At 47.3% G+C, this 13,456-nt stretch overlaps 2 protein-coding genes across 4 annotated transcripts in view; one reads left to right on the forward strand and one right to left on the reverse strand.

The window, feature by feature from the left end:
• The window catches only part of LOC310670292 (uncharacterized protein), a 197,115-nt gene that overhangs the window by 98,969 nt on the left and 84,690 nt on the right, over positions 1 to 13,456 (forward strand). The window lies entirely within an intron of this gene.
• LOC310670296 (uncharacterized protein) lies at positions 775 to 8,679 on the reverse strand. Of its 2 annotated transcripts, none has more exons than XM_083425430.1 (4): positions 7,772 to 8,679; positions 4,515 to 5,543; positions 3,555 to 3,669; positions 775 to 2,148 (listed from the first exon to the last, which is right to left on the reverse strand). In XM_083425430.1, exons 2-4 carry the CDS (start codon positions 5,331 to 5,333, stop codon positions 1,073 to 1,075), a joined length of 2,010 nt encoding a protein of 669 aa, XP_083281556.1. In that variant the 5' UTR covers positions 5,334 to 5,543; positions 7,772 to 8,679; the 3' UTR covers positions 775 to 1,072. The 2 variants fall into 2 exon arrangements, with proteins under 2 accessions (XP_083281556.1, XP_083281555.1); XM_083425429.1 differs by having other exon boundaries at positions 7,759 to 8,679.

Raw genomic sequence — 13,456 nt, forward strand, 5'->3', positions numbered from 1 at the left:
ATCTTGGGGTGGAGGGGCGCTCAATCAAACATATTTTAAAACTGATTAAAACTGCTTATTTAATTAATTTAACGGATGCTGCAGCTCTTGTGGGGAGGGGAAGATTAAACCATGGGAAGGGGAGGTATCTTAAGATAATGCTGCAGGCACCTGATGAAATGGTGCACAAAAGCATCCGCTATTAAAAAGATTTATGTAAATCTCAAAAGGTGCTGCAAAGTCTTTTTGCTTTTCTCGGCAAAGCAACAACTTCACTGCTAATTCATCTTTTAAGAATCAGATTTCACAGTTAAATCACAGTTAAGCCATCCAAACAACAATTTCATCGGGGTGGGGGGAAATCAATGCTGATTCATCTGGTCATAACTTATTATTAAAATGACGCTAAGAAGTCCAATTCCTTTCCACCCCTTTCCCTTTCACATCCTTTTTTTTTTGTCCTCTAAACCTCCAAGCCTCTTTGGTCTTTCTGCCAAAATCCCTCACCAAAGGCACTTTGCAAGCACCCAGTGCTGCTTCCAGGCTTATAACCTTCCTGCAAAGTTTAGTTATTTGCTGCTATTTAACTGTTTAGAATACTGCTTTATTTGATGTAAGTTATGTGAAGAGTTATTCTCATTCTTCTTGTATCAGATCAGATTGTTATTGCTAACATTTGACATTTTATTGTATTTCTAATAATAATAATAATTTATCATTTGTACCCCGCCCATCTGGCTGGGTCTCCCCAGACACTCTGTGCAGCTTCCAACAAAGATTAAAAATACGTTAAAATATGTGTTGGAAGCCACTCAGAGCGGGTATAAATAATCAGATGGGCGGGGTATAAATAATAAAGTTATAGTTGTTGTTAAGCTAGATCAATATCATCTGCCCCACATATTGCGGATGAGTGGGGCTGAGTGCGGGAGCAGAAACGAGAGAGAGGATTGCCCAAGTCTTCCTAACGAATTTTGTGGAACGGAGGGAAACAGTCCGTGTGCCTAAGCGCCATATAAATGTATGGCCTAAGCGCCATATAAATGTAAAAAATAAACGTAATTTGCCCGCCTTATAAAATTAAGGGGGTGTTTCAGGCCGACGTTGCCGCTTTTGTGCTGGCGTGGCTCAGCTTGTGTTTCATAAGGTGCGACCTGTCGGTGAAGCTGTCCCCGCAGTCTAAGCATTTGTACGACTTGAACCCTTTGTGGGTGTTCTGGTGGAAGTTGAGGTGCGAGCTCTGGGTGAAGGACTTCCCGCAGGTGAGGCACTTGTGAGGCTTCTCCCCCGTGTGGATCTTCTGGTGCTTGTGAAGGTTGGAGGACTGGCTGAAGCTCTTCCCGCAGGTGGGGCACTTGTGGGCCTTCTCCCCCGTGTGGGTCACCCTGTGCTTCAGGAAGCTGGACCGGTGATCGAAGGCCTTCCCGCAGGTGGGGCACTGGTAGGCCCGCTCCGCCGCGTGGCTCCGCCGGTGCGCGCGGAGGAGCGGGAGCTCGCCGAAGCTCTCCCCGCACCGCGAGCACCGGTAGGTCTTCCCGCCGGCGTGCGCCTTGCGGTGCTGGGAAAACTTGGCCCGCTGGCTGAAGCTCTTCCCGCAATCGGGGCACCGGTAGATCGGGGCGCCCACGTGCATTTTCAGGTGCTTCTGGAGGTTGGAGGACTGGCGGAAGCCCTTGCCGCAGTCCCCACACTTGTAGGGCTTCTCGCCCGTGTGCAGGCGCCTGTGCTTCGTGAGGTGAGAGCGCGCCCGGAAGGCCTTCTGGCAGTAGGAGCATTCGTAGGGCTTCTCTCCGGTGTGGATGAGGTGGTGCTGGGACAGGTAGGAGCGCCGGCAGAAACTCTTCCCGCACTCGGAGCATTTGTAGGGTCCTGGCCCAGGGCGGAGGCCCAGCGGCGGCTTCGGTTTGACGCTATTCCCATTTGGGGAGGCGGTGGCCTCGGTCTCCGGGGTCCCTGGCAGCTCCCAGGCAGCTGTTTTCTTTGGACTTGCTTCTGTCCCACTCGCCAGCCCATTAGGACTTCTGGGTGCTTCTTCCTGATTGTTGCACGAGGGAACGTCTCGCCCCGGGATTTGCAGCAGCGGCCCCTGGGGATCTCTCTGCAAGGAACTTTCTAAGAGGTGGTGGGTCTTTGCATCCCCAGAAACAGGATTGCCTAGCGTGGGTTCGCCTGGAAAGAGGAGGGAGAAAGAACATGGCACAACTTTTAAAACGTCGACACATTATTTAATTAGAATTGCAGAAGTGGCTGAGATCCGAAAGGGCATCAAGTTCCTCTCCCAGCCAATGCAGAAAATAGTTATTGCATTATTTTTATTTCAGTTTAATTTTTATTTATTGCATTGATTAATCACCAGGTTAATAATTCTCTGGAATTGTAGAGTTGGAAGAAGACCTCAAAGGCATCTTAGTCTAGCTCCCACCCTTACCCTTAAAGGTAAAGGGACCCCTGACCGTTAGGTCCAGTTGTGGCCAACTCTGGGGTTGCAGCGCTCATCTCGCTTTATTGGCCGAGGGAGCCGGCGTACAGCTTCCGGGTCATGTCGCCAGCATGACTAAGCCGCTTCTGGCGAGTCAGAGCAGCGCACGGAAACTCCGTTTACCTTCCCGCCAGAGCGGTATCTATTTATCTACAGTGGTGCCCCGCAAGACGAATGCCTCGCAAGACGGAAAACCCGCTAGACGAAAGGGTTTTCCGTTTTGGACGTGCTTCGCAAAACGAATTTGCTATGGGCTTGCTTCGCAAGACGAAAATGTCTTGCGATTCCTGGGGTTTTTTCCCCCTCCCCCCCTTTTTCCCAAGCCCCTAAACCGCTTAACAGCTGTTAGCTAATCCGCTTGACAGCTGATGGCTAAGCCGCCTAACAGCTGATCTAAGCCGCTTATCAGCTGATCTAAGCCGCTAATAGCCTTTTAGCAGGTAATCTGCTAATCCCTTAAGCCTTTAATAGCCGCTAATAGCCTTTTAGCAGTTAATCCGCTAATCCCTTAAGCCTTTAATAGCCGCTAATAGCGGCTAAACCGCTAATAGCGCTAATAGCGCTAATTCGCTAATGGGCTTGCTTCGCAAGACGAAAAGAACCGCAAGACGAAGAGACTGGCGGAACAGATTCTTTTCGTCTTGCGAGGCACCACTGTACTTGCACTTTGACATGCTTTCGAACTGCTAGGTTGGCAGGAGCAGGGACCGAGCAACGGGAGCTCACCCCATCGCGGGGATTCGAACTGCCGACCTTCTGATCATCAAGTCCTAGGCTCTGTGGTTTAACCCACAGTGCCACCCGCGTCCCTTCCCTTACTCTAACCCTAACCCTAACCCTCCTCTTCTTCCTCCCATGTGCCCCCTGTGGCTTCCCCAGATCTGATCTGGAGGGTAAGGAGAAGCCCCAGAACAGAATTCTGGGAGAAGTCCCAGAAGAATGGAAAGGAGCATAATGGGAATTGGAGTTGTGCAAGAACATCTGAATTTCCAGCATGCTGGAGGAGGAAGGCAGAAATGGGCATTATGGGAATTGGAGTCATCCAATAACACAGATTTCTCCATCCCTGGTCAAAAGAAGAAGAGGACAGCCTTACACAACAGAAAACCAGCCTGGTTACCATCACTGATCTCCCAGCTGGGCCCCAGCACCTCTTCGTGCTCCAGAACCTCCTCTTCTTTGGGGGGATTCACATTCACCTCTGTAGGCACCTGAATCAGGCACAAAATACAGCAAGAAAAATCAAGAGTGTGGCCGCTTTGAGCTTAAATCGGATTTGGCACCCGCCAATCGCGCTGAAAGTTGTCAATATAATATTATTATTTACTGAATTTATATACTGCCCTATACCTGGAGGTCTCAGGGCGATTCACAAAAAGATCACAATATATAAAATCAAAACCACAACCCAATAACACACACCCCTCCCCAGAAAGAGCTACATTTTAAAAGTGTATAGGATGTCAGTCAGGGCAACCAAAGGCCTGGTTAAAAACGGATATTTTTGCCTGGCGCCTAAAGGTGTATAGTGAAGTCAACAGGTGAACTTTCCTGGGGAGAACATTCCACATGTGGGGAGCCACTGCAGAGAAGGCTCTGTTCTTGCGTTGCCACCATCTGGACCTCTCGAGGAGGTGGCACACGAAGGAGGGCCTCAGAAGATGACCTCAGGGTCCGGGTAGGTTCATATGGCAAGAGGCAATCACCAACCTTTCTAGGCCAGAGGACACAATTGGAATTTCAAGAAAATGGCCTCCCGTCACAAAATGGCTCCCCAGTGGAGGGCGGCATGACACAAAACAGCTACGTTGGCTGTGTGTCGCGTCATACAAAATGGCTGTCACATTGATATTGATGAAGACCTTTTGTGGCCAAGACCAACAACGTCCATTGTTGGGGAAAGCAAGTGCAGGAAGGGCAGTTGACCTCAGGTCCTGCTAAGGATCCACTGTGAGATTAAGATGCTAGACGAGATGGTCCAGGTTCTCCTGTACGTTCCCCACCCCATTCCTGAGATTTAGCAGAATTATAATGGGGGTTCACTACCCCGTCTCACCTGCTGCTCCTGTTCCTCCACCTGCAGCTGCCTCAGCAGGAAATCCTCTGCCAGGGCCACCGCCTGGGAGCAGGTCTCCGGTCCGCGATCCCTTACCCGGCTCTGGACCTCTGCTGGCAGGATGGCCAGGAACTGCTCCAGGATCAGCAGCTCCAGGATCTGCTCCTTGGAGTGCCTCTCCACCTTCAGCCACCCCCGGCAGAGCTCCTGGAGGCGGCTGTAGGCCCCTCTGGGGCCCTCAGCTTCCCGGTAGCAGAAGCACCGGAAGTACTGGCGGTTCTTCTCCCTGCTGAGGGCGTCCCCGCGCAAGATGGCCGCCTTCACTTTCCCATAATCCTCTCTGTCTCCGGCCTCCAGGCTCCGAAAGGCCCGCTCGGCTTCCCCGCTGAGGGCCGGCAGCAGCCTGGCCGCCCACTCTTCCCGGGGCCACCGGCAGGCTTGGGCCACTTGCTCGAAGGAGGCCAGGAAGGCCTTGGCGTCGTCCCAGGGGGTGGGCTCCTCTGGCCTCTGGGCAGCCTCCCACCTCAAGTTGGGGGACTCCAAGATCCCCAGGAACTCTTGCCACTGGCTCTCCCATTCCTGAAGTGGTTCACCTGGAACCTGCATCAGCTGTCTCCCCGACGCCTTGCAAAGCAATTCCCGAATGCTCCCCGCCTGGAAGACGCAAGGGGCTCTTTCAGACCCTTTCGCCCCCATCTCGGGTTCAAATTCTGAGAAGCCGGTCTCCTCTGTTTTGATCTTGGGCCGTCCTTCCTGCCCGGAAGGGACTTCTTCTTGGGAATCCGGCGATGCCATGACAAAACCCTCTGCCATTTCCATCGCCCACCACCCAAGGATAAGGATGGGGAATCTTCCTCCTGAACCTCGGAAGATAAAAAAGTCTTAAGCCCGCTGGACCAGTGACCTGATTCCGTAGAAGGGCAGTTATAGCTGTTGGAGCAGTTATAGGTGCCCAGGTCTCCTGGGGTGGCGTCTATTGATTTCTCGCCGAAGATGCGGTGAAAACTCCAGAATAAACACCAAATCTGCCTGCAGGAGAAAAAAACACAGAGCAAAATATTTTTATTTATTTATTTAGAAGAATAGAAATAAAACCCCCAGCTCTTTTTTATTTATTTTTTATTGTGGCAGCATCCAGTAAAATCATGGAAACATCACAAAGCATCCTATACCCTTTTATTCTTATTATTTCTTAATTTGTTATTTGCATTTTCAGAAACATCCGACACCCTTTTAAATGTGTTTCTGGGATGGGATGGGGTGGGGGGAAGGTGGGTTTTATTAGTTTGGTTGCTGCTGCTCTCTTGATTACATATTTTGTGGTTTTATCTTGTATTTTCGTGTTGTGAACTGTCCAGAGATCTACGGATGAAGGGCAGTATAGACGTTTAATAAATAATAATAATAATTTTAAAAAGTTTAAAAACCTTAACACTGTCAAATCATAAAATACAGGATAAATGACCAACATGGAATCAAATGAATTCTCAACAAATATCAGGATGGCAGGTCTCTTTCCGATTTCCACAGGAACGGTTATTTAAAGCAGTTATCATACCACTTTAAACAGTCATGGCTTCCCACAAGTAATCCTGGGAAATTAGTTTGCTAAGGGTGGTGAGAGGTTTATTTGTCATTTTCAATTTTACATTTAAATAAATTACAGAATTTAAGCCATACAAGCATATTCAACTTCCCTTCACTCCCTTCTGTGGTTTATTTTCCCTTTACTGCTGCATATTCTAATTAATCCTTACTTTTCCTTTCCTGGTTTCCCCTTCCATTATAAATGCAACTGCTCAATTTATTCTAGACCTGCCAACATTTAAAGTGGTTTACAGTAGTTTTTCAAACATTCTGCAATTCCCCATTATTTTTTCGAAGTTCTTTCTTCCTGATCACTTATTCTTCCAGCAAAACTAGACATTTCTACACGTTCCATCAATTTCGTCTGCCAGCGGGTGCCGGGACTTGTTAGGAGACCAGTGTGGCTTAAAAATCAATCCCTCTTGCCAGGCAAATCTTGGGAATTGTAGCTCTGCAGGCTCTACCTCTCTTTTAAATCAGAACCAGTGAAGGCCCTGTGTGAGTGTCTGGAGGTGGTTGGAGGATGGATGGCGGCTAACAGATTGAGGTTCTGACAAGACAGAAGTACTGTTTTGGGGGGACAGGAGACGGGCAGGTGTGGAGGATTCCCTGGTCCTGAATGGGGTAACTGTGCCCCTGAAGGACCAGGTGCGCAGCCTGGGAGTCGTTTTGGACTCACAGCTGTCCATGGAGAGGCAGGTCAATTCTGTATCCAGGGCAGCTGTTTACCAGCTCCATCTGGTTTGCAGGCTGAGACCCTACCTGCTTGCGGACTGCCTCGCCAGAGTGGTGCATGCTCTGGTTATCTCCCACTTGGACTACTGCAATGCGCTCTATGCGGGGCTACCTTTGAGGGTGACCCGGAAACTACAACTAATCCAGAATGCGGCAGCTAGACTGGTGACGGGGAGTGGCCGCCGAGACCACATACCACCGGTCTTGAAAGACCTACATTGGCTCCCAGCACGTTTCCGGGCACAATTCAAAGTGTTGGTGCTCACTTTTAAAGCCCTAAATGGCCTCGGCCCAGTATACCTGAAGGAGTGTCTCCAACCCCATCGTTCTGCCCAGACATTGAAGTCCAGCGCCGAGGGCCTTCTGGTGGTTCCCTCCCTGCGAGAAGCCAAGTTACAGGGAACCAGGCAGAGGGCCTTCTCAGTAGTGGCACCCTCCCTGTGGAACACCCTCCCACCAGATGTCAAAGAGAACAAGAACTATCAGACTTTTAGAAGACATCTGAAGGCAGCCCTGTTTAGGGAAACTTTTAATGTTTGATGGATTACAGTATTTTAATATTTTTGTGGAAGCCGCCCAGAGTGGCTGGGGAAGCCCAGCCAGATGGGTGGGGTATAAATAATAAATTATTATTATTATTATTATTATTATTATTATTATTATTATTGAAATAGAAAATGTCACCTGACAGTTCTTAGCAGCTCCCTGACAAAACAGTGTTTCCCAAATTCTTTGGGCGAATGTTCCTATCTCAGCAGAGGGCTGCTGCCTCTCAGAGCATCTGCTTTTCATGCACAATGTACCCGGGGAGCTGCTGCCAGCCAGTGTTGACAGCACTGGGGTAGATGCACGAAGGGTCAGAATGTGGGGACAGGGCAGCTTTTCTAGGGGGCACCACCCAACTTTCCTCTTGTCCTCTCACCAGCCAGCTTCACCTTGGATCTTCGGCCAGGAGAAAGTCTCAAGACAGCCGGCTTCTGTTTCCAGTAAGTAAAAGAGGAAATAATTAAGGAGAGGAGGTGGAGGAACCGGAAAAGCAGATATTCTCTTTTTTTTTTTTTTTAATGTCATATCCATGTGATTTCTCACATGCACACCTCTCTAGGAATGGCACATTTGCTATTTTAACCCTTTCCATGTGTGAGGGACACTTGGTGCATGAAAAAATTCTCCTCATAGAGCCTCCACCAGGGGTCAGCAAACTCTTTCAGCAGGGGGCCGGTCCACTGTCCCTCAGATCTTGTGGGGGGCCGGACTATATTTAGAAGGGGGGAAATGAACGAATTCCTATGCCCCACAAATAACCCAGAGATGCATTTTAAATAAAAGCACACATTCTACTCATGTAAAAACACCAGGCAGGCCCCACAAATAACCCAGATGCATTTTAAATACAGTGGTACCTTGGGTTACATATGCTTCAGGTTACATACGCTTCAAGTTACAGACTCCACTAACCCAGAAATAGTACCTTGGGTTAAGAACTTTGCTTCAGGATGAGAACAGAAATCGTGCTCCGGCGGTGCGGCAGCAGCAGGAGGCCCCATTAGCTAAAGTGGTGCTTCAGGTTAAGAACAGTTTCAGGTTAAGAACGGACCTCCGGAACGAATTAAATACTTAACCTGAGGTACCACTGTAAAAGGACACATTCTACTCATGTAACAACACGCTGATTCCTGGACCGTCCGAGGGCCAGATTTAGAAGACGATTGGGCTGGATCCGGCCCCCGGGCCTTAGTTTGCCTACCCATGCTCCACACTAAAGGTTGATGTGCTGCACAGGAGCCAACGTCTAGGTGCCAAAGTCCCTTTGGGGCCCCCAATAAAATATTTGAGAGGCTTGTGTCCCCCCCCCCCCAAAGTTAATGGGCATTGCCATTCAAATGGAGTGTGTGTGTGTGTGCTGTGTCATTTGATCAATTATGCAGGGCAGGGCTTACCCCCCCCCCCAATACAGTGGTACCTCGGGTTAAGAACTTAATTCGTTCTGGAGGTTCATTCTTAACCTGAATCTGGTCTTAACCTGAGGTACCACTTTAGCTAATGGGGCCTCCTGCTGCCGGCGTCGCGCGATTTCTGTTCTCATCCTGAAGCAAAGTTCTTAACCCAAAGTACTATTTCTGGGTTGGCGGTGTCTGTAACCTGAAGCGTCTGTAACCCGAGGTACTACTGTATTTTATACAAGTGATGAGCTGTAATTCAGCTTCATTGGATGGGTCCCCATTGGGTCTCCTACGAGGAGAAGGACCTCTATCATCATCTATAACCAGCAGGGTTACCCAGCGAGGATGAATGACGAAAGGTTCATGACAGGTGACTGCAAGCCATTCCTCACAGAGTGGAAGCTGTGAACTGTGGAACTCCCTCCCACAGGAGTGTTGTTGGCCAACAGATTCGGAAGACTTTAAAAAAGGGCTGGGCAAATTCTTGAGCGATGCTACCCGTGGCCACCAGAGCAATGTTCTTGCACCTCTGAATTCTCTGTTTCTGGCATGAAGAAACTCCCCAATGGCACGTAAAAAAGTTTGGTCTTTTCAAAGTGGCGACAATAGCATCAACCGGAGAATCGGAGAATCGTCGAGTTGGAAGGGACCCTGAGGGTCATCTAGTCCAACCCCCAGCAATGTGGGAGAGGAGGGGGTTTATTGGTTTGTGTACATTATTATTATTATTATTATTATTATTATTATTATTATTATTAGCTCTTGTTATTTTTAGGCATTTTGTTATTTTTATGTTGTGAACCGCTCTGAGAGCAGATGAAGTGTGGTATATTATTATTATTATTATTATTATTATTATTATTATTATTATTTATATACTGCCCTATACCCGGAGGTCTCAGGGTGGTTCACAAAAAAGATAACAATATATAAAATCAAAATAATAACAATAACCCAATAACATCCTTCCCCCCAAAGAAGAGCCACATTTAAAAAAGGTATAGAATGTCAATCAGGTCAACCAAATATACAAATTTAATTAATTAAAAAAGCATCCATGACAGATGGCCAGATGAATTAAGGAAAAAGAAAGAAAGAAAGAAAGAAAGAAAGAAAGAAAGAAAGAAAGAAAGCTCTAATTAATAGAGTAAATAATTAATAGAGTAAATAATACGGTAAATAATTTTACCGTATAGTAAAAGCTATGGTTTTCCCAGTAGTGATGTATGGAAGTGAGAGCTGGACCATAAAGAAGGCTGATCGCCGAAGAATTGACGCTTTTGAATTATGGTGCTGGAGGAGACTCTTGAGAGTCCCATGGACTGCAAGAAGATCCAACCTATCCATTCTGAAGGAGATCAGCCCTGAGTGCTCACTGGAAGGACAGATCCTGAAGCCGAGGCTCCAATACTTTGGCCACCTCATGAGAAGAGAAGACTCCCTGGAAAAGACCCTGATGTTGGGAAAGATGGAGGGCACAAGGAGAAGGGGACGACAGAGGACGAGATGGTTGGACAGTGTTCTCGAAGCTACCAGCATGAGTTTGACCAAACTGCGGGAGGCAGTGGAAGACAGGAGTGCCTGGCATGCTCTGGTCCAGGGGGTCACGAAGAGTCGGACACGACTGAACGACTAAACAACAACAACAATTAATAGAGTCGTTCGTTCATTTCGGTTGTATGCTACAGAAAACAGTGAATTCCGCAAAGGGGAAAATTAGCGAAGTATATTATACTACAATGAACAATATCTTTAAACGTGAGGTTCACAATCCTGCTGCCTTATCCTGCTTTTTAAAGAGATGTGATCTGATCATCTGGGTTGCTTGGCTTGTGGTCGCAGGAACAGCTGCCTCGTCCTTCCTTGCAGGGGGTTGGACTAGATGACCCTCGGGACCCTTCCAACAACTCTACAATTCTGGGATTTCTATGACTCCTGAAATACCGTTATTAGGGGATGGAGGCAATTTGCGTCCTTTGCATCTGTTACCCTAAATCAAAATTTCTTTTGCACCTCCTGATACAGCCGGGCTCATCTTCTCACCGCCTGCCGGCTTGTTGGGGGTTAAACCGAGAGATGCGCAGCGTCCTAGAGAGGCAGCGAAAGGAGGAAGGGGCGGCCGCTTCCTGCCCTGGCAAAGGGACGCCAGGAGGAGTCATGAGACGGAGCGCGGGATTCAAAGCAAGTGGGTTGGGTGTGTCTGTCTGGGTGTTTTCAAGTTGTCTGGAAGCCCTGCTGCAGGGACACAGGAAGCTGCCTTATACAGATTAGATACTGGCCCACCTACTATTGCAGGCACAGACTGGCAGCAGCTCTGCAGGCGGGAGCGTTTCACCAGCCCTAGCCAGGGCATAGTACTGTCACTTCAGGAGGTGAAATTTAGGGGATTTTTTTGAGGGGGGAATCAGCAATGGGATTAAAAAATATGTTGCACCCCCAAAGGGTGCACTTCATTATCTCCAATGACAGCCACAAAAAATGGGTGTGAAATAAAACCTGCTTTTATTTTTGTGAGCGGGCAACTTTTGTAGCAAAGTAAGATTGTCTTCCATAAACGCAGTTTTAACAGTGAGTCCGTAAGTGACTGTGGAGGCCAAGTCTGGATCCACACATCCTTCCACAGTGGGGACATTGGTTTCCGGGCGGGAGTTGATCACGGTGTGGATTTGCCGTGTGCCTTCCTCTTAGCACATTTCCCCCTTTCGTCCTGAGTTCAAGTGTCTTCAAAGCCCATGACACCTTTGGTAAAGGCTGGTCTCCAACTGGAGCGCTCGCAGGCCGGTGTTTCCCAGTTGTCAGTGTTTATACTACATTTTTTCAGATTTGCCTTGAGTCTTTAAATGTCTTTTGTTGACCACCAGCATTACGCTTTGCAGTTTTAAGTTCAGAATAGAGTCAATGTTTGATAAAGAAGCACATAAGCTCCTTTTGGAAAACCGAAGACATTGCCTTCTAAAAATGACACGTGAGGCTAAATGATAATTTGGGTGGGGGTGGGGAATGTAACATATAATGGAGGATCTTGAAAAGGTAAAAGCAGTGATGTCTTCTATGCAGGAAACGTCTAAGGTTGTGGGTGTGTAACCCATCAAAGGACAGTATATAAGCTAGAAGGAAAAGTTGTAACCACCTCTGCTGCTGCAACTGCTCTCTAGGGCTCAGACCTCCTATGGACTGCTGCCTAGAGCCTAGAGAAGTGTGTGTAACCATAGAAGCTGCTGTAAGTGCTTCTCTTGCCAAATAAAGAGTTAACTACCAGATGTGTGCTTCTTCCCTATCTGGGATGGGCTGTGACAAAGGAGAGGAGAGAGGTGGGAGGCTCATGGAGACAACAGGTACATCAACAGTCCCAACCATGTTCCCAAGATGGGAAGAGCTTGCGGACTTCTTACTCTGAGAATTTCTTACTCCTCCTTACTCCGTTACTTCTTACTCCATGTATTTGTATGCTTCCTTTCCATGATTAAACCGTGTTCAAGACGGCTTACAGAAACAATCACATAACTCACACCAACAGTTCTAAAAACATAACAAACTTTAGTAGTCACAAACAATAAATGAAAACATCTCAATGAATATACAGTGGTGCCCCGCAAGACGAAATTAATTCGTTCTGCGAGTTTTTTCGTTCTACGAGTTTTTTCGTCTTGCGAAGCACCAATATGTATTGACAGTTTCCCATAGGAATGCATTGGCGGTTTAAAAAAAAAAGGCGCAAGACATTTTCGTCTTGCGAAGCAAGCCCATAGGGAAATTCGTCTTGTGAAGCAACTCAGAAAACGGAAAACCCTTTCGCCTAGCGAGTTTTTCGTCTTGCGAGGCATTCGTCTTGCGGGGTACCACTGTACAATAAAATCGGAACAATCCTGCATGATAAGGTCTAGCAACAAAAAAATCACAAAAAACGTAACATCAAATGATAGCCGAATTAAAGCCTCTCATATATTAAAGATAGAAGTAATGGGGGGAGGGGGACTTAGCTAATACTATGTTAACTTTAAAACCAGTTCAACACATCCTAAGACCTGGACGTGCTCAGTTGGTGGAGCATGAGACTCTTAATCTCAGGGTCATGGGTTTGAGCCCCATATTGGGCAAAAGATTCCAGCACTGCAGGGGGCTGGACTAGATGACCCTCAGGGTCTCTTCCAACTCTATGATTTTATGAAACACCTGGGAGAATGGAGATGTTTCAAAGGGGTGCTGGAATAAAAGCTAGAGGCTAAATGGTGGGCTGGCCCTGCCTGGGAGAGACAAGCATAGACTGAATGTTCCCCACTCCAGATGTAGTGTAAGGTGTTCATATACCTTCCGCATGCCATACATTCATATGTTTTTCCCATGCTGGAGAGATTGAAAAAAAAATTCTTTCTCGTTGCAGAGTTAGCACATTGGTATCAAGCACATTAAAACTTGGTTAGATTTTACGTCTGCCCTCATCCACCTTCAAACAACTGTTCCCCATGAAAATACTTAGGCTAGAATAAATCTCAGACACATAGCTTTGGAAAAGTGAAGATTTTACTTGCAGAGGTTCAGAAGCTGCAACAAACAAGTCTCTGTCCATTGGAAGTAAAAGGAAGAAAAGGTTCCAAGCAATTTAAAAGGAAAATAAATAAGTTACATTACAAAAAGAATTAAGTTTAATTTAATGTAACAGGATGTAGATTTTTATTG

Source organism: Podarcis tiliguerta (assembly GCF_965153285.1).
Source record: "Podarcis tiliguerta genome assembly, chromosome: 2".
In the NCBI taxonomy this organism is placed as follows: Eukaryota; Metazoa; Chordata; class Lepidosauria; order Squamata; family Lacertidae; genus Podarcis; species Podarcis tiliguerta.